Below are 21,556 nucleotides of genomic sequence, written 5' to 3'. Positions count from 1 at the left end.
TAGAGAATAAAACACAACATAATTTGTTAATAGTTTGAGAAGATAACAGCATATTCAATTCTGAAAAATCGGCGATCTCGGCACTTTCCGCATTACAAAATATCGGCTTGACCTCAACTTTTTCTGCTCTTATCGCGCGAGGTGGCATTAATACCAATGGCGCGTCCTGATAGGCTGGAACAGTTTTCCGCTCTGTCTGGCCGGCGTCCCGGCACCCGAATTACTAGGTAGGTACTGGCTCAGGCAACTGAAGCTGAATTACTCCAGGAAATATTATCCTAATCAGTTTGCTAGTTTACTATTTTCTAAATGAAAATTTGTTAATCGTTTCTCCAAATTTCGCTTCGAAGTTTAAAAAAAAAAAAAAAAAAAACGTTTAGTCCGTGTAGTCTACGTTTTTGATTTTAAGAAAAGTCAAACAAGAATTTGTCTTTTTTTTTTCCGCAATGGACCTAGATAATAGTTTATATATTTTCTGTAAATCCAAATGTCCATACTTTAATTTTAACTTTAAGTTAACTTTTATAAATGTATGTTGTGTATAATTCTGTTTTTATCGATCAACATAATATTTGCTCCGTAACCAATTAAGTGAACTTAAAAGTCAATGTTACTGGCATTACAGTATATTACACATAAATTATTATTATTATTATTATTGCAATCACAACTGGTACCTAATCATAATTTAAACAGAACTACTATAATCTATTTCATTGTACGAATTTTGACGTTTAGCTTGTGAGAAAGGTATCTGTGAAAAGGATTGCAAAGATCTTATTTTACCAGAAAAATATTGGACTGCCAGAAACTTTTTAAAAAGTGAACGTCAAAGTTCGGACAACATGGACTTTATCTCAATGGAAGTTATTTCTGAATACAAAATATTACCATATCGGTTTTTCGAAATTGAATTACAGTTCACTATATTATCATTGTGTTAGGTATGTTGAAATTGAGCCAACTTCTCGCTACAGAAAGGAAACGTATGTCTCTTCTAATATAACATAGAACATGGTCGTGGTAACTACCCACCTATATACTACCTCTGAAGGTACAATTACTAAACTCGCATTCGCGGTGGCCTGGGTTTCAATCCTTTTCCAGAGAGTCTTGTTATATTTTAAGTAATGTATCTATATTGCGGCAAATATTAGAATAAATTATATGTGTCGTTAAGAGCCATGACCGTCTATAGTGGAAGGCCGCGGCCTAAGGTGTGGGAGGGCTTGCTGCCTGTCGCTCAGTGGCTGTTCTGTAATTGAAGCTACCGTGTATCTAAATATGATACAGAGACTATAACAGCTAATGAGCGACAGCCATTAACCCTAGCACACCGCGGCCTTCCAATAAAGATGCCCACAAAAGAGCCTATCGAAAATTAATATTGAAAGTTGTAATTAATTTTTGTGAAAAATGATGTTTTACTTAATATTTTTTTCGTTCATGTTACGTAGCGTTTTCTTTCCATAGGCTAGTCATAGGTTCACTAACGTAACCAAAGTAAGTTTACTCTTGGTTATTGAGCACTATATATATATATATATATATATATATATATATATATATATATATATATAAAAAGAATACATATAAAGTTTACATATATACACAACGTGTATCTAAAACATGTACAAACTTCGGCAGGCTGTTTCTGGAAAGAATACAAGACGAAAGCCTAATAACCACTTTACTCATAAATCGAGTTACGAACCTTCGAAAATGAAATTTTCCATATCTTGAAATTAACATCATCAGTAAGTAAACAGTGGCATATGATTTTTTTAGAAAGGTAACTTTACACCTTGCAAACGTGCTTTGTAATGCCTGCCCCGGTTTTTTTTAAATTTATTATTAGCTTTTCAGGTGGTAAAATGTGCTAAAACAGAAATGCCGTTATATTCATTGAAGGATGTTCATTACAACCTACGTATCTAGTGGTGAAAAATTTGCGTTCTACAAAATCATCAGACGCAGTGCAAGTTATTCAAGAATAAGAAAATTTGATTTTTGGGGGTTCAAAACTCCGAATCCATTGACGAGAAAAGTATGGTACACAGGTTTACGTCTTGTATTTTCGCCAGGAATATTCTGCCATAATTTGTCAGTATGTTTTAGATACACGTTGTATATAGAATACATTAGAAAGTTCATATATATATATATATATATATATATATATATATATATATATATATATATATATATATATATATATATATATATATATATATATATATATATATATATATATATATATATATGGAATACAGTAGAAAGTTTACACATATAATATATATAATACATTACTAACTTTAAAAATGTATATAGAATACTTTAGAAAGTTGACATTCCGTGTTCGGCCCTTGCAAGAATCGAAGTTTTACAAATCGCATCCACAAAATAATAAGTAATGTGTGCAGAAAATATAGGTGATCTCATATCACGCCGTTGTTTTACATTATATTCGTTTAGTATATTTCGCCATTTTACGTAATGTAGATGGTTGCTTTTAAGGTGATTCCTGTTTTAAAAAGGAATAAAGAAACCACCGCAAACTGTTTTTACTAGGAGAAATCCATATTGCTAACACCAAACACTAACAAACAACAGTTCCTTTGGTATGCGCGCCAGTTATAGAGCTAAAAATAAACATAAAGTTAATCAGAAATAATAAAGGTTTTGAATCCAAGAATAATTTCTGTTTTAATTAAATTTTTAGTCGTGGAAATAATTTTTTTTCAGGTCTTTACCAATTTACTGGGCATCAGCTGGCAACAGTTTACTAGTAAGTTCTAATGTAGTTGCAAATTGTAAATTTTATTAAAGGTACATTTCAAAAGTGTTTACTTTAGTCTGAATGGACCATAGTAAGATTCATTGAATGTTTTCAAATAATTTTACTAAGCATATCAATTTTTTGGTTATAAACTATAGTAATTCTTGAATGAGTTTTTGCTTGGCAACAATTTAAACCACACCTTTTATTTTAGTGAGGAAGCTTCTTGGTGTTTTGAATGTTATGCTTTTCAGGAAATGTTATCTAAAGAATCAGAAATAAAAGAGCAAATAATGAAAAATGCTCCTTTTGTTCTTTACGCCCCAGCTATATTAAATATTGAAAAATTTTTCCTTGGTTATTTGACGTGTTCTCTTTTACCAGGTGCTGAAACTTCCTGACCATAGGAAAATATAATTCATTAGGATATTTTTTCACATGTCAGTTTATGTAGATTTTCATTAGTTTTTCAGGTTTTTGTGTTGCTCGTGTCTTTGTATAGCCTATATGGTTCATGTTTGAGGAGTGTATGCCTATATAGGCCTACCGTATTTACTCGCATATAGGTCGCGCCCATAATTTGAGGTCTTGAATTTTGTATTTAAGATTCCCCCCATATAGATTGCACCGGTAATTCATTACACATACGCATTGCACCACAAAAAAAAATTTAAAAAAAAGGGCCGAAAATTGATGGAAATTTACCGTCAATAGCGTGCCGTGCACGGAGAAAGGTCATTGTATTCGATCAGCTGTTGTTACGGCATGGCGTAGCCGCCGGCTGGCTCTCTCTGTTCTCTGATTTGCGCATGCGCAGTATAACTCACTATACGCTCCGCCCAGACTCGTGACCTTCCAGCCAATAGATGCGAGCTTAGCGGAAAAAAATATAAGCTCCACCACCCCTGTACCAGTTTTGTCCAGTTCTAATACCAGTATATTGGTATACGCACCAGTTTTCTCGCTGCCGTGACATGTTAAAGTTTACGTTCATCTTGTTGTCTTGATACCAATAATTAATTAATTACGATCCCCAGAAATAAATTGTTAGTTTAAAAAAATGTGTCAACTATACAATACTTCCGAAATTATAAAATACGTATAAAACAGTTACCAAGACTCCGCTCATTTTATCTTGTGAAGTTTGTCTCGTACCAGTATTTCGGCTAAGTTGTGACATAAATACAGTATCAGAACTTAACAATCAGCCACGTTTATACATTCGTGAGTTTACGTTTTTCCCTCGTGTATTTTAGATTGTCTCTGGCTATAATTACTCGGACTTTTACATGCCTAGGCTTAAATTAATACATGTTTAGAAATAAAATAACTTTTCATGTTATAAAATATGTATATTTTGTTATTTAAAATGTTCATTGCTGACTATAAACGTTACGTTTTTCACTATGTTTTTAGGCCTACTAGATAATCTTATCTACTCTTAAAGTACCCATGGTATTTTCTGGTTGTTTATGGTTGTTACGTGACGTAAATAGCGGGATGGATTCGATTTTTGAGACGTAATTCGCGTGAAAGTATTGTATTGGACTAAATGGGAACTAAACGGGAAAACGGGAATAACGGTAACGTAAATAAGGGGTTTCGCTGTATGTGTACGTTGTAAATAAATTTGCCTATACCTATATAAACTTCTTTTTCGCATTTTAAAGCAAAATATTGCAAAAAAAAATTCCTCAATAATTTTTAAAAAATTTTCTTCACATATAGGTCTCACTTCATTTTTTTCCCATCAAATCTGGTAAAATTGCCGCGACCTATATGCGAGTAAATACAGTATTTTGTGTTTGTAAATTGTGTTGGTATGTTATTTCTACCTCTCAAAGCAGAAATATTATTTCTTTCTCCAAAAAATTTTAATTGGTATCCTCTGAAAACAAATAATTACAAGAATTTACAAATAGCCTACTACAAATATTATTTTCGACAATTGAAGCACTAAACTTACTTGCTAAGCTTATTTACAACATTCTTTGTGAACATTACAATGAGCTGTATTGTGTTATTACTTGATAATTATGCATTCGAGTATGTGCTTCGGAGGAAGCAACGTAGTGTTATTGCGCGATGTTCTTATTTCTGTAAATTGTAATCTTGCGTACATCTGTTAGATACACAACAGCAAATTCAAAATACCAAATATGTCATACTTTGTGTGGACAAAATCTGGTTACGTAACTATTCTCTAAAATAATCTGCCTATTCGGACACAGCCGTAATAGTTGAGCTGCATTTGGGCTAACAGTTTACTTGGTAAAAACATTTTCCTTATTTCTAGTAGGTAACCTTTAATATTACGTATAATGAATTACGTATAATGAATCACATAACATATCTCGCCCTTTTACCGACCCGTGATGTACAACGGTAAGTTAGTAGTAGTGCGCGTCACTACCCACATATTTGCTCCAGGGCAATCAGCGTACTCAGCCTGCCTGCCCCCGGCCCTCATCAACCCGGTCGCCAAGCTGTCCAACCTTCCTTCCCCCACGCGCTCTTTGTTATCGTCTCTATCTCTCTATCTCTCTATCTATCTCTCTATCTATCTATCTCTATCTCTCTCTATCTCTATATCTCTCTATCTATCTCTATCTATCTCTATATCTATCTATATCTATCTCTATATATATCTATATCTATATCTCTATCTCTATATCTATATCTCTATCTATATCTCTATCTATAGCTATATCTATATCTCTCTATATATATCTCTATCTATATCTCTCTCTATATATCTCTATCTATATCTCTCTATATATCTCTATGTATATAAATCTATATCTATATCTATAGCTATCTATATATATATCTATATATATATATCTATATCTATCTATATCTATCTATATCTATCTCTATCTCTCTCTATCTCTCTCTCTATCTCTCTCTATCATCTCTCTCTATCTCTATATATATCTCTATATATACCTCTCTCTATCTCTATATATATCTCTATATATATATTTATCTCTATCTATATATATATATATATCTATATCTATATCTATATCTCTCTATCTATATCTATCTCTCTATCTATATCTATCTCTATCTCTTTATCTCTCTATCTCTATCTCTTTATCTCTCTATCTCTATCTCTTTATCACCCTATCTCTATCTCTCTATCTATATCTCTATCTCTATCTATATCTCTCTATCTCTATCTATATCTCTATATCTCTCTATCTATCTATCTCTCTCTATCTATCTATCTCTCTATCTCTCTATATCTCTCTATCTCTCTCTATCTCTCTCTACCTCAATCTCTCTCTCTATCTCTCTATCTCAATCTCTCCCTATCTATCTCTCTATCTCAATCTCTCTCTATCTATCTCTCAATCTCTCTCTATCTATCTCTCAATCTCTCTCTATCTATCTCTCAATCTCTCTATCTATCTCTCAATCTCTCTCTATCTATCTCTCAATCTCTCTCTATCTATCTCTCAATCTCTCTCTATCTATCTCTCAATCTCTCTCTATCTATCTCTCTATCTCTCTCTCTCTATCTATCTATCTCTCTCACTATCTCTCTCTCTATCTCTATCTATCTCTATATCTATCTTTCTCTATATCTATCTCTATATCTATCTATATATATATCTATATCTATCTCTCCCTCTATATATCTCTATCTCTATATCTCTCTCTATCTCTCTCTATCTCTCCCTCTATCTCTCTCTATATCTCTCTCTATATATATCTCTCTATATCTCTCTCTATATCTCTCTATATATCTCTCTCTCTATATCTCTCTCTATATCTCTATCTCTCTCTATCTCTCTATATCTCTATAACTCTCTCTCTATCTCTCTCTCTATCTCTCTCTCTATATCTCTCTCTCTATCTCTCTCTCTCACTATATCTCTATCTATATCTCTCTATATATCTCTCTATATCTCTATTACTCTCTATATATCTATCTATATCTCTATATCTCTCTCTATATCTATATCTCTATATCTCTCTCTATATATATCTATATATCTCTATACCTATATCTATATATATATATCTATCTCTAGATCTCTATATCTCTCTATATCTCTATATATCTTTATATATCTCTATATATCTTTATATATCTCTATCTCTCTCTATATCTCTATCTATCTCTCTATCTCTCTATCTCTCTCTCTCTCTCTCTCTCTCTCTCTCTCTCTCTCTCTCTCTCTCTCTCTGCCTGCGGTTGACTTGGCTACCCTGTTACAATGACGTCAGCCACGAGAAGGCTTCGGTGGCTCGCTTGCAACTATTTAGTTTCCTAACTCAACACGCGCTGCCTGCAGCGCTCACCGGAGGGGGCTCCTATCGGCGCGCTTCCCATTCCCCTTAACATGTAGGTCTACGTAATGCTTATTTTTGTAAAATCATTTGTTTATATGTATGTATATATAACCTACCATAAATGTTAGGGGTGGGCGAATATAGATATTTTCGTTTCAAAGCGAATTCAAAGCAAATTTTTATAAATATTCCCGAATTCGAATCGAATATCGAATACTAGGCCAAATCAAAGAATTTCTTAAATGCAAACACCAAACAATGCAACAATCTTATTTATAATAAATGTACACATCATGGACCTACAAGCTAGTTTGAATATAAAAAATAAATTTAATTCACAGATGCATAAAATATATACACATTTAAATACAAGAAATTCAAAATATTAAAGTACATAATAAACTACAAGTTTGGTGACAGAAAATATTTTTCAAAACTTATTTAAATTGTCATGCAAAAATGTTAGTTCCTGCACATGTTCAGGTGTCAGGGATTGACGACGTGCTATCACCACATTTCCGGAGGAAGAAAATACCCACTCACTTGATACACTTGTGGCAGGAATACTTAAATACTTCAGAGCAACGAGCAACATTTGCCAGTTTAGGATATTTAAGTTTTCCTTCATCTCTCCACCAAATGTAAGGATTGCTTATTACACGTTCGCTAATACATAACTTAACTTAACCATCAACGCAACATTCTCCATTAACTTGGCATTTTGAACCATTGCCAAAAACTTAGTCACGTAACATTTGCTATTTGTATACAACTAAATACTGTATGGTAATATTTTATACGGCCGGCTGAACTTTCTACGTTATCGTATAATAATAATAATAATAATAATAATAATAATAATAATGATAATAATAATGATTATGAACAAGAATGATTGAAGGTAAATATAAACTTTTTTTTTTACTTTTGGCCTTCAGCTTACGCGCACAGCCGTTTAGAGGCAAACTACTTATTGTTTATTACATTACTTCCAACGTAAAAAAAAATATATCTTTACTCTTTGCACAAAAGCAGGCCCGGCCTAAGAAGTGTAGAAAGTGTGTTTATGATTATTCACGAAACTCATTTTATATAATGTTCCATCCATGGAATATTTTCCCCGTTTATTTACAAATGAATTTAATTCAATAATCTTATTTCATTGGATTCAGTGCTGTAACTGCTGTTTTATAAGTCCATTGGTGATATTGTATCACGTTAAATTATTATTGACGTAATTTATGCATGGAAAAAGAGTTGTTGTGGGGGGAGATTAAGACTAATACCGAAGTCGGGAATGAATCTGGCACGTTTCTAAACATGAAAATAATTCATTGGGAGCTGCTATTTTCCATTTTCTCAGCAAAATACGATACTGACGATTATTTTACTCTAAGTCAATGTAAGTTGAACAAAGTATTACAAACATATTTGTATTATGGTTGAGGTTAGTTTTAATGATCAGGCATATAGGCTTAGGCTAAGCATGTGTGTGTTCTCATTATGCTTAATTAACTCCAAGTTGATGTTATTGATCGTATGCATTCTTTAACTTTAAGGCAATGTATGTACAGTAAAAGATTAGCTTAAAAACTCTTGAACTGTTTTTTTTCTTCTATTTTTCGAACTTCGAATAATTTCATTTTTTCGAGTACGAATTCTCATATAACAAATGTTCGACTCGAATTCAAACTTTCGAAGCTTCGCCCACCCCTAATAAATGTTATGTCAAAGTATTTTATTTCCTATGTATGTAAACTGTAGCCTACATAAATCTGTGAATGTTGTATATGAAAGTAACAAATAGCATTTTAAAAAATTCTTACATTCAAGTTAATTATTATTTCTACAACTGCCAACTGGAAATTGTATGTAATAAAATAATATTCTGTTAACTTATTTGTTTGTAAAACTATTTATCCTTCAGTAATATGAGTACAAAAACTTAATGCAAATTCTTATGATAATAAAACTTAAAAATTAAATAGATTCAAAATTGGAATCAAATTTCAAATAGTTAGTAGGGATTCGACTCTGAAACAAATCAAACTGAAAATAGACGATTCGCACAGCCTTACATGAAATATGTATTTAACTATCCACTAGTATTTTCTGAGATGATAGCTCGTACTTGTGTGTTATTTCTAAGTTGTTGTGTTAAAATTAAATTTTATATATATATAGACACACACACACACACTATAATTAATTATTATAATGTTGCCTTCTTTCGGAAAGGCATCTTCACTAACAGGGTGCCAATTTAGGTTAGTCCACAAAACATTACTAGGGACTTGAAAAGATTGTGATAAACTCAAAAAATAACGCAAATTGTGGTGTTTTGAAGTCAAAACGTGATTTTGTAATTTTTTACGTGTTTTTCGCCAATTTCTACACAAATGAACTAACTAATGTTACATTTCCTGAGAACCATCACCATATCGTCACATGCCACGCTGAGGGCCTGAACATCTTAGTTAAAAAACTACATGCTCTGCGTCTAAACTATATTAGGAGTGTAGGTTTTCTTTTTTTACTTCATGTGAAATGGCAAGATCCTTCTCCGTTCCTCTCCTCGCTTTGTTTCCTGGGGGTTTATTCTAAGTTTCTCGGAAAAGAGTTCCCGATCGTGATTCCACGATTATCGGAAGCTTTCTACAATATGGTATTCTAAGTTACTTTCATCAACTCGGAACCTTTCGATTCACGGAAGCCAACGATCGGTATGTTTCGAGTATACAATTGCTGTCGAAAAGCCTTTGCCGATCGGGAATTAGCAGCCAGTTGAAATCATGGCGGATGCACAATTTATGTGTACACAAATAGTTATACATGGTCGAAAATAGTAAATTTTTGGGCGTGATCTATATTTACGATATTTTACGTAGGAGTCAATTGTGTTTAATATTATGTAAAAGGAAATTTTTTCCCAGTAGTATTGAATATGTATGTTTTTGGGGTCCTATTCAAGTAGTTGACCTAACAGTCACGAGAGGGCAGCAGGGCTTGCGGGTGTGCGAGGCAGTAGCGCGCGCTGCGGCGAATAGGACTACTACAACACTTAATCGTAATTAAGTTTCGCGTCCATTACCGTTTCCCAAGTGGTAACAGTAATTATTGAAGATATTTGTACATTTATTATGTATAAAATATTGATCCATAATACATGTACAAATATCTTCAGTAATTACTGTTACCACTCAGGAAACGGTAATGGACGCGAAACTTAATTCCGATAAAGTGTTGCAGTAGTCCTACTGGCCGCTGCGCGCTACTGCCTCGCACTTCCGCCATCCCTGGCATCTAGTAACTGGTAGGCCAACTACTTGAATACGCCCCAAAGTCACGAAAGTATTTCTTCATATGGAAGCTACTTCTAACCATATACATATCACAATGCCGTTTTATGGAATGATTTGATATGACGTACATGGGCGTACCCAAGGGGGGGGGTTTTAGGGGTTGAAACCCCCCCCGAAATATGTTCATTTTTTTCAGGCATGTCGCAAACAAAAATGGAAATAAAATCGGTTGTATGCATGATTTACTACATCTATTTTTAGTTTTGATAGATCGAGACATCATGTGTACAGAACACGTCGAGAGAATCAATATTCCTCGACTCCTCCTTATCTAATATGTAGTTTATAGTTCCTCCCTCACTGGGTAAGTAGCGTTAAGTATTGAGATTTGTGCATACTGCTTGGACACAGGTTGGCGGATGGCGTTGTTTCTGTGTTATGTAGTGTTAACGTAAACGAATTGATGCCAAAGAGGGTCTACTCCCACGAGGTTTGCATGTCATTTAATACAATATTTAATATTATTGTGAGTAACTTGTGAATTTTTCAGTTGTGGTGTTTAGTAAAAATAAATAGTCTTTCTGCATACTTCCTTCATAAACTGGGGGCAATGTCGGTTCATACTTAATATATTTTAATTGTATAATAATGTTTTAGAGTGTAGACTTTCTGGTTAGTGGTTACATGGTCATTATCAAAACTATTTCAAAATTATTTCTGCATTTAACCGTATGTAACCAAAAACAATTATTATTAAAATGTATTCACTTATGGCACCAGCTAATATTTGCTATAAAAATGTTTAGGATGGAACGTTACTGCATTGGATGTGATTCGATTGGTTTGCGTACCTATTTCATTTCTCTTTGCTGCATTTTTTGGTTGTGATTGTTTGATTTTTGAGATTTAACTTTTCAATACAATATATAAGAGAACAATATACAGTAAAGCATCAATATAGAAAAATTCAGTACAAAGAATACTTCACTATTAAGAACAAACCATTTGGTGGTTTTAAAAATAAGTCAATAGGATTTATTAAAGAATTTTATAATTTTTATTTTTTTATAAAGACCTTCAATACACAGAAAAGTTCTAGTTTTGGTCCTTTGGAGTTTGTAATAATGAAGCCGTGCTGCAAACTTCTTATATAAAATTTAATTTTTAAAGTATGTAACTTTTGTGTAGCTATTTCATGTTTCTCAGACTGTGTCTTATCAGTTAATGCATGTGTGTCTTTTTTGTAGACTTTAAAAAATTTCAATATAAAGAAATTTACTTTAACAAACTAGCCAAATTTGGGTATGTTTGTGTAACTATTTATTTAAGTTTAACTGTATACTGTTGCAAAATGCAAAGCTTTTATTTAAAAAATTTAAGAATACACGAAATAGCTAGTTTTTCATTCTTTGTTTTTTATAAGTTACAAACATAGGTGTCATTTTATTTGGTGTCAAAATTATATTCAATTTCACATGTTAATGTTATAGTTGTAACGTATACCTTTGCTATTTTGTCCATCTGTTAGATTTTATTCTTTCATTTATCATTACTAAAATGTTTAAGTTTTAATTTGAAATGCAGAATTTTCTATATCCTAAATTGAGTGAGGTGGCACAATGGTTGGCAATAAACATATGTCTTAAGACAATAATAATTTATGCAAACTCAGAAAATAAAAGGAAACATAACTAAAAGGCTAAAAAGGCACTGAAAGAAAGGTTAAATTTTTCTTTAATATGTGGTGTATATTTTTTATTACAGAAAATGAAACGTTCCAGTCAAAAACAGTCATCACTGACTACCTTCGTTGTAAAAAAAAAATCAAAACACTAAATGATGAGGGTGGGGGTAAAGAAACTGCAGAATCAAATACACAGATGCAAATTGAAAATGTCAAAAGCCCTACTGATTCAGGTTCAAATTCGGGTCAGAACACGTTAAACATATGCAACAGTCAGTGGGACATTGGACATTTCATCGGAAGAAACAATTTGGAGGATTTATCGAAAGAAAATCTCTTGAAGTGTCCATGGACTCCTCCTAAAGACTACTGCTTGCCTGTGCAAACAAAAAGAAATTTGTGTTTTCAAATCTCATGGTTTTCTAAGTTTCCTTGGTTGACATACACGCAGCACTTACAAGGAGCCCTTTGTCGACATTGTGTTTTGTTCGCCCAAGAAGCAGCAGGGAAAGGAAGTCACCAGCAACTCAGATCCCTTGTGACAAAAGCGTACACAAATTGTAAAAATGCACTGGAGTGTTTTTCAGAACATGCAAACACTTATCACAAAAAATTCAGTGTATTCGCGGAAAACTTCCTGAAGGTAGCACAAGGGCAACAACAGCCCATACTTAATCAAATCAGCAAGGAGCATGCCCGACAAGATGAAGAAAACAGAGTAATTCTTGGTTATATATTTAAGAGAGCTAAAAAAAAATGAAATCAGGGTTGAGAGCAAGGCAAAGTGGTAAGCTAAAATCATACATAAATTGTGTATTGTAAATGAAACCAAATTTTAAAGTAACTCTTCATATACCTAAAACAGTTTTCGTACGATAAAAAAAAACCTTTTGTTCTTGAGTTAATTGACTGTATTATTAATCATAATTGTGACCAGTTCAGATAAAATACTATTACATAATCAGGAACTACAAATATGCAGGTGAGTTTTCATTTAACAAATTATGGGAAACCCCAAACCCCCCCCCCCCCCCCCCCCGAAAAAAATTTCTGGGTACGCCCATGATGACGTATATAAGTAAAAGAAATACATTCTGTTTTTTTTAGTGCTCCAGATACATAATAACTAAGTGGGAATGTAAAGACGTTCTTTCTATAATAACAATATTATAACGAAGATTTTATGCAAGTAAATTGAAAAATAACCCAACTTCTAAAATACATATTCATAATTTATTCGCCTGTTTCAGATATCAAAAGTTTCAACAATAACTCAGAGTGTGTATTTTGTTGCAGTCGTGAAATTCAATGAAAATTTTCTCCGCAAGAATTCGGGGTGCTCCTCCATAAAATAAACCAACATTTTAATTTGCCTCTCACTCACACGAGATCACCGAGCAGCCATTATTACAATAATACAATAACCGACCACGTGCAAACAACTCAACATTTCACACCAAATATCCCGTAAAAATAATTTAAGAAATAAACATGTTTTCGCTTGCTCGAGCACTTTTAAAATTACTTAAGATTTTTATAAATACAGTACACTCCCTATTTAACGCGGTTGTCGGGGGACATAACTTTTACCCGCGTTGTTGCATAACCGCGATGTTTCGATGTGACCAAGGTCAAAAGGCATAAAACACCGCCTGTGTTCTAATAGGTCGGCAAGCACGCACAGTATAGACGGCCCGCCTTTGTGCGGACTTTGCATCCGCAGTTTTCACTAAACGCGGGTGAAAAAATAAAAATAATAAATTTTAAAGATAAATATGAAATGTTGAATTTTATTTTTTATTTTTCCGCATGCCGCGCACAGTTTGTCGCACGGCCTACGAGCGCGCCACACGCCGCCATACACACGTGCGGCACACAAGCTGCTGCCAGTCTCGTGGTGTCAGCCACAGTATCTGCTTCGTCTGAGTGTCCGTAACAAAGTAAGTGCAGTGTGTGCGGTTACACACGATTCTGTGGTCAAAGTCTTCTAAATAGAAAGGCCATAGTAATACTTCAAACCGAATATGAATCGCAAAGTACCGAGTTTGATTGACAAAATAAAAATTCTAGATTTACGTACTTACAGATAGCGTGTCTTTTGCAGAAGTATGCAGCAGATACGTGAAAAACGATTCTAGCATTCGTACAATATAAAATAAAGAATCGTCTATCGTGTAAAGTGGTTAAACTTTGTTATCCATGCTTACATTAAATTATAAATTGTCACATGTGGGATACAAAAATTGCGCCAAAATAATTTTGGCGCAATCAGTGGCGCCGTATTAAAAAGTCTGTTAAACATTGTCTTTACTTATTTCACCAAACGCTGTGTCGAGTTGCTGAGTGTGTGTGGCTCGGATCGGCAAGTGTTATATTCCCCAGCCTCTGGTTAAAGGTCGGGAGGCCGCTACACATAAACATATCCGGGGCTTGTTTACTACCTCACGGTAAAAGTGGTACAGTATGGTTCACGTAAGTATTGGACCACTGGGAATTCCTCGGCAAAGATTAAAAATACGCTAGCTGATTTACTTTACTATTTAATGTTAAAACATTATACCAAAGTAAAAAGATGAACGTGTATAATACAACGAATAATATTACGTCTGTAGGTTCAAGTTATAACAAAACATTTATATGTCAACACACGTGAACACGAGAAGTGTGCCGACGGAAATGAGTGAACTACTCAAGGTCACCAGACTTCCCCCCTTTCGGCTTAATCGCCCCTCTCATCACTGGCGCTTATATTCCACTCCGTCTACCCGGGTGTCTTGGTCGCATATTCTCGGCTCGCCTCTCCCCTCCCAGCGCTTGCCGTCAACCAAACCTATCCAAAATCAATCCCCAGCCGAGTCACGCTGGATAATGTCGCTGGACGGTGGGCTTTATCGGGTCCCCTGTCCGATGCTTTATTTGTGGGTTAAAAAAAATGTTAAGAACTAGTGTTTCAGAAAATATCACTGGGCTGGATTGGACCATAATTTGAAAACACTACAAGATAGAGGAATAATGTACGGAGATATCTTGTTTAGAATTTCACTGCGGACATTTTCTACGCCTAGGCTTTTTTCTGCCCGATGCTTAGTTTGTGAGTTACAACGCAAAATTATCCTAATCGGCTGTCAACCATTTATTCCATTGTTATTACTGTAGAACCTCGTTAATCCGTGACGCGCTAATTCGGGAATCGGATAATCCGGGACGATTAAAAAGTGCAGAAAAAAAAGAGAAGTAAAAATTGTCAGCGCTTGAAATTAACGTCACGCGGGCCGGCGGCCGGCAACCACTGCAAGCCATCGCGTGGGCCGCCAAACTCTGCAACGCTGTTTGTACCGACCCTTTGTGTCGTCCCCCTTTCAGCTGTCACATTTGTCACTCTTTAAACTTGAGGGGGATGTCCTGACTTCTGCTTCCCATCTCCCTTTGTTTCCACCCGCCAACGCACGGCAGGCGCCTGGCGAGTGACGTGTCTGGCTGGCATTCGGCTGGATTAAGGGGGGGGGGGGGGGGGGGGCTACACAAAATTTATGTGTGCAAGTTCAGCACGATCTTATCTTTCTCTCTTCGGCTGTTGTAAATGACCGTGAACTAATGGCTAGGCAGTGCCGTATTTTTTTAAACCGAGACTAATTCGAAGACGGCCCTTACCATCTGCTGCCAAGGCGCAGTAAGCCTCGGTAGATGTTACGTCACATGACCTTGGCCTACCCAGCTGCACGCCGGTGTCTGAGAAGCTTGACAAGACCTTCCGGGCTTTTAATCGCTAGTCCGTGAAATTCTGTAATCCGTGATTATCTCGGTCCCGACCATCACGAATTAACGAGGTTCTACTGTGTTATTATTATTATTCATTTATGATTGGGGGACATGGTTTGACCCGCGATATACCCGATTCCGCGATCTATCGGGGCGCGGTATACCGGGAGTTTACTGTACTTTTATCAACATTGAAACATCTGGAAAGTATATTGTTTTATAAACTCTGTGTTTTTATTTATAAGTTTGTTAGAAATATGAAGTGTTTTTTGTTGTTATGTTGCAGTTTTCAAATCTCATTTTCGCTGCCAGAAAAATTGTAGAGGGGGAAATCGTAACCCGAACTTTGCCGAGATAGTTAGGCCTCGTATAGATACCGCGTTTAGAATAGCAATTTCAGTACCTTTCGATTACGATCGTTCGGAACCGTGTGTTGCCGATCGGCCAAAGAGCTATATGTCGGAATCAATATCGAAATGTTCCGATAGAAAACGCTGGAAACTTAGAATAAACCCCCTATTCCTGCTGTGAAAGCTGCTCCCCCTTCTCTATCACCTGAACATGCCACCTGCATCTATACCTGCACTTTTTACTACTGTTTATATGTTTGTTTTCTGAACCACGCCTTTATCCTGCAGCGACCAAACTATTTTTTTTTTTTTTTTTTTACAAATGCCTGCTTGCGTTTTTAACATAGGCCGTGTATATAAAACTGTTATTATTTCTACCCTTAAATGTTAATTGCTCCACAAAAAAATGCCAAAACATGCTGTTAGTGATGGTGTTTACTTATCTAATATCTGATACTGTTACAGTAATGTGTAAATACTGCAAATGACGAGTTACACTTGAAAGAAATCAAATCAAAATTCTGTTGCAAAGCAAAAGTTAAAAAGTAACAAACATGTTAACGCCATGCTAAACTACTTTAGTGATACCTAGGGACAGGTACTTTTCGCGATCGCGAATCACCGTCGTTATTTCGCGAATTTGGCCCTTTTTTTTTTTACGAAAATGCGAATTTTGCGATTTTCCACTGTTTCGTCGCGAATTTGGTCAAAATTTCGTTATTTGAAGCTTAAATTGCCACAAACACATATAATTTAGATATAATTCATCTTCCGTTCGTAACACCAGCACACCAATAAAAAATAAAAAACTACATAAAAATACATTTCACCGTGCCGGAAACATTACTAGGCAAAACTAGGTAAACAATTTATTTTCTCCAACCATAACCACAAAAACCACATTCTGTGGCAATAAATCACGGCGAGGTTAACAACCACAGATGACGGTAATCCAGGACCGTTTATATTTTGCATTTTAACATTACAAGCTTCAAAATTTGTTTCTCATGCCATGAAGTTATCAAAACAAAACGCGTTTCTCAATAAACGTGTTAACAACGTAGCAGTACGAGAATGCGAGAAAGAACATGAACGTTTACGAACAATCGATTGTTGTTTAATCATACAATCAAGCGTGTTCGGTAGATAAAAACGATACCGCGTTCAGAACGCGTAAATTTTGATATCAACAAAAATTACAAGTGTTTTTTCTTCATAATTTACTTAACCATAAAATACTTTAGGCAATTTTAAACTGCATCAAACAAATTGATGGATGTATGTGATTTTTATTCTTCGGTTGTTAGGTTACTGCACATGCGTGCATTTATTATTGTTCGGTGGCTATTCGTTGCGGTAACTGAACGAAGTATGACATAAACACACTAGATAGGGCCTAAGAATTTTCTTCTGATGGTCTCTATTCGACATATAAGGCAGTTTTATTTTGTAAATACTGTAATTGCAGAGTCAATTGGGACCATAGAGACTCAATTGGGGGACGCACCACAACGCCGAAAACCACAACGCCAAACGTAGAATAACGCCGAATGCCAAATTGACCACAACGCCCGCACGCTAGAAAACTGCTGTGTACCACAACGCCAAAATACATAAAAGCCGAAAAATGTCATTCCAGGACTTCCACAAAGGTTTGACTAGGTTAGGTTGAAACACACACAAATTCATTCAGTTATTTAAGCGTTATGGTACACAGCAGTTTTCTAGCTGTCGGCGTGGCGGTCAATTTTGACATTCAGCGTTATTGTACGTTTGGCGTTGTGGTATTTCGGCATTGTGGTAACAACCCCTCAAGTGTTAAGCACATAAGCAGTGAAAAGTACAAAAAGTCACGCATTTCTTCCCCCGCTACTGTAGCACTGCAGCATACTAGTGGTGTTTGTGCGCAGCAAGCAAAAAAAAGTAAAACTGAAGCGCATCGTTTTGCAATGGAGACCACTGAGGTGTTCCTCAAAGCGAACATCCCACTTCATAAACTTCAGGACCCCAGTATTTTAAGCTGGATGAAGAAATATGTTGAAGTTTTGTATTTATGCCTGCATCAATATCTGTAATCATGGAGTGGCTTAAATTTAGAAGCTCTCAAAACCAAACCCAATTCAAGCTAGTTGGAAATGGGCATTTTAAAACTAACCTAAGCTAAACTTACCAAATATAAAATAAGACTCACCTAAACCAACCAAACCTAAAACTAAAGAAACCTAACTTTTTGGCCTAGCATACCACCTGAGTTAGGAATATATTTTATTGACAAACCTTCCCTCTAAACCCAAAAGTTTTGACATTCTGGAAGAGTAGCTACTTTTAAGTTTGAAGGGTTTTTCACTTAAAATATTAGTTCTAAACATTTTGACTATTCATTACTGAGTTCATTTAACTTTTTCTTAAAAAAGGTACGCGTAGATACATTTCGCTGCTATTTTTTCCTCACCGCTTTTGGCATTTTTGCTCACCGCTTTTCACTAATTTTACTTACCGAAAAGTTCCTGTCCCTAGTGATACCTAATGATGTTGGACAATGGACAACGACCATTCTACACCAGTAGTATTCAGGTCTTTAAATAAGTGTTTCATCCCAAAGAACATCATCATTAACAAGTCAGAAGATGTTATTTTACTTACAAAAACAATTCCAGAACTCCACATCATTTTGAAAACACCAAACTTTTTATGGGATACAAATTCCTGAAAGAAGATGTGCAAGAGATTTTCAACGTAGAAAAGCACATAGATAGTATGTTGGAAGTGCTGACTTCTCTGAGTAAAAATTACAAACAGTTTGCACCAGCAGTCCTGCGTACTGTTTGTAGACCTACACACAATGTTGACAATGGACGGTTACTTAGTAAATACATTTTATCATCATAGACAGAAAGCAGAACCTGAGCAAAAGCATTGTTGAATGAAAAGTTCACTGTACTGTCTTTTAATGACTAAAATCAACACATAAAGTTTAAATTTTTGTGCACTTTAGTTTTAAAAAATTTAGTAAAATAAAACAATCACATAATTTAAATTATATTCTGTTATGGTTTAATGTATTTTAATTCAATTCTGTTCATTCAAAGTCCACATAAAAATTAATTAATTCACTTTTTGTTGTGATATTTATAAAAAAATAACATCACTTTTGAGAAAAAATAACCTCCCTTTCTTCAGGTCTCTAACTTTAATAATTAGTAAGGCGAGAGCTAGCAACAGCAGACTAACAAATTTAGAAAGTAATCTGATAGAAAGATGTTCACATTCTCAATTGAATTAAATGTTTGAAGTAAAACTTTGTAACTTTGAACACAATTGAAAACCGTGCATATATGTGATACAGTGAAAGACCGTTGTAGCGAATACGGTCTATAACATAAAGTCCGCTATAACGATAATTGCCATCGGCACCGTCAGTTTTGCATATGCTGCGTAGGATAAAAATTTCGGAAATAACGAATGCAGCGTGGGCTCATTTTCGCTATAGCGATAGATTACACACCTGTAATTTTGCTCTAAAACAATGAGAAAACATCTACAATTTCCTTAATAAATGAGAAACAGCTTCGCACAATTCCACGCGTCCGGCAAATGAACAACGCGCATGATGTGGCCGTCTTGGCAACACAGCACAAGGTGGGGCCCCACAGCGAGCATAGCTTGCCTCGCGGCGACGAAAGCAAGTGTCGTTAACCCACTGCGACAGGGCCCCGCTGCGATCATTACTTATTTAGAATCACGCCGACTGTAGCCCATAAATGAGCATAACTCGTCTCACACTTGCATCGTAAGCGTTACATACGGTGTAGTTTCAGTGTACGGCACTACGCGCATTGTTGTTTATGTCTAGTTATACGCGACACGGAACTTGTCGAGCTCGTCTATTCTAATCAAAACGAAGCGGCGTCTCAAGATGATGACAATAATGACGACGAACCAAGTGACGTATCTGTTCCGTCGAAAACGTCAATGATGGAGGCACTTGACACAATCAGTCATTTATATCAGCATACAATTGCTTCGACGAAAGATTTGATGAACTTCCAGAAGGTCCAGTCGTTTATTTTGTCCGAAAGTCTAGTGAAATCAAGGCGAACGAATATTGATTTGTTTTTTAAAAAGTGTTTTTTTAATTTTGTGTTATTTTCCAAGGGTCTGTACGAGTGATTATTTTTGTGTTACTGACCAATTGTCGGAAAAATTATTTTATATAATTTGTATGGTTGTCCAACGTAATCAGAGATTTTTTAAAAAAATTTTTTTGTGTTTGACATTTTTCAAAGGTGTCAACGTGAGTAATAATATGACAAATTTTAAAATAAATTTCACTACATCATTGAGTTTACATATTGTTAGTAAGTATTCAAAACTCCGCAAATATGCACCCGATAACATCAGCTTAGCGCACATGTCTCCAACAAACCAGCTGCGGTCAAAGCAACAGGAAGCGGCCGGCATGACCTTGCGTGACCCCGCCCGCTCGTCTCCATGTAAACAAACAGCTGTGCGCTTAGCAACGATGTGCGTCACGGCCTTATCACGGCCACGCAGTCGGCAAGTGCTGATATAGCTTAAAAATGTTATTTTAGTAAGTTTTACGTATATTTCCTTTACTTTTGTTGTGAATTTCCATAGTAAAAACAAGCGAGAAAAAAATATATTTTAAAAATGCTACAAAAATAAGATTTTTTTTAAATTTTGGCTATAACAAAAATTCGCTTTAACATAAACTTTTGACACCGTTATAAATTTACGTTATAACTGACTTTTACTGTATTTAACAATTCACCATTGCACGTTTTATCATAGGAATAAACAATACATATTCTTAAACATTCCTAACCTAGAAATTCATATTGAAGAAAGATTACGAAAATTAGCCTTTTGAATAGTTCTCAGTAATATAAAACATCATCTGCTTGAAGTATGAGAATACATCTCCACAGAATCTACTTTATTGGTACTCTTGAGTTCCCATTTTGTCAAAGGAATAAGTAGCTTTAACATGTAGGTCTAAGGGCTTTGTGAAGCAATAAGTATTGCAAGAAATTTGGTTTATACAATACCAGTACAGTTTTTAGCAGTTAAAAATTTAAAAAAAGTATAGAGCATTTACCTTGCCAGTTGTAGCAGACCAAACTTTCAAAGTATTATCATCAGAACCGCTCACTATTCGATTACCAGAAAATTGCAGGCAAGTAATAACGTGGTCATCATGGCCTTTAAGCACCTTTGGTGGCCGGATCGGGTTTAACCTCCAGTTCATCTCAATGGCATGTTGCCGCATGAATGCCGCCTGAAACCACAAATGCCTTTCTGTCACAACACTAACAATATATGCTGTGTTTTATCGCATACTCGTCGCACATTTTAT

At 35.1% G+C, this 21,556-nt stretch overlaps 1 protein-coding gene across 5 annotated transcripts in view; it reads right to left on the bottom strand.

The window, feature by feature from the left end:
- Positions 1–21,556, bottom strand: part of LOC134527244 (F-box/WD repeat-containing protein 7-like) — a 280,392-nt gene that overhangs the window by 172,139 nt on the left and 86,697 nt on the right. For all 5 annotated transcript variants that reach the window (XM_063359747.1, XM_063359745.1, XM_063359748.1 and 2 more), the window contains one exon: positions 21,299–21,478. In XM_063359747.1, coding sequence (XP_063215817.1) covers positions 21,299–21,478 — 180 coding nt within the window. The remainder of the gene's footprint in view (positions 1–21,298; positions 21,479–21,556) is intronic.

This window comes from Bacillus rossius, chromosome 1 (assembly GCF_032445375.1).
Source record: "Bacillus rossius redtenbacheri isolate Brsri chromosome 1, Brsri_v3, whole genome shotgun sequence".
In the NCBI taxonomy this organism is placed as follows: domain Eukaryota; kingdom Metazoa; phylum Arthropoda; class Insecta; order Phasmatodea; family Bacillidae; genus Bacillus; species Bacillus rossius.
Note: the sequence above shows the minus strand (reverse complement) of the source record. Positions and strands in the feature narration are given on the sequence as shown.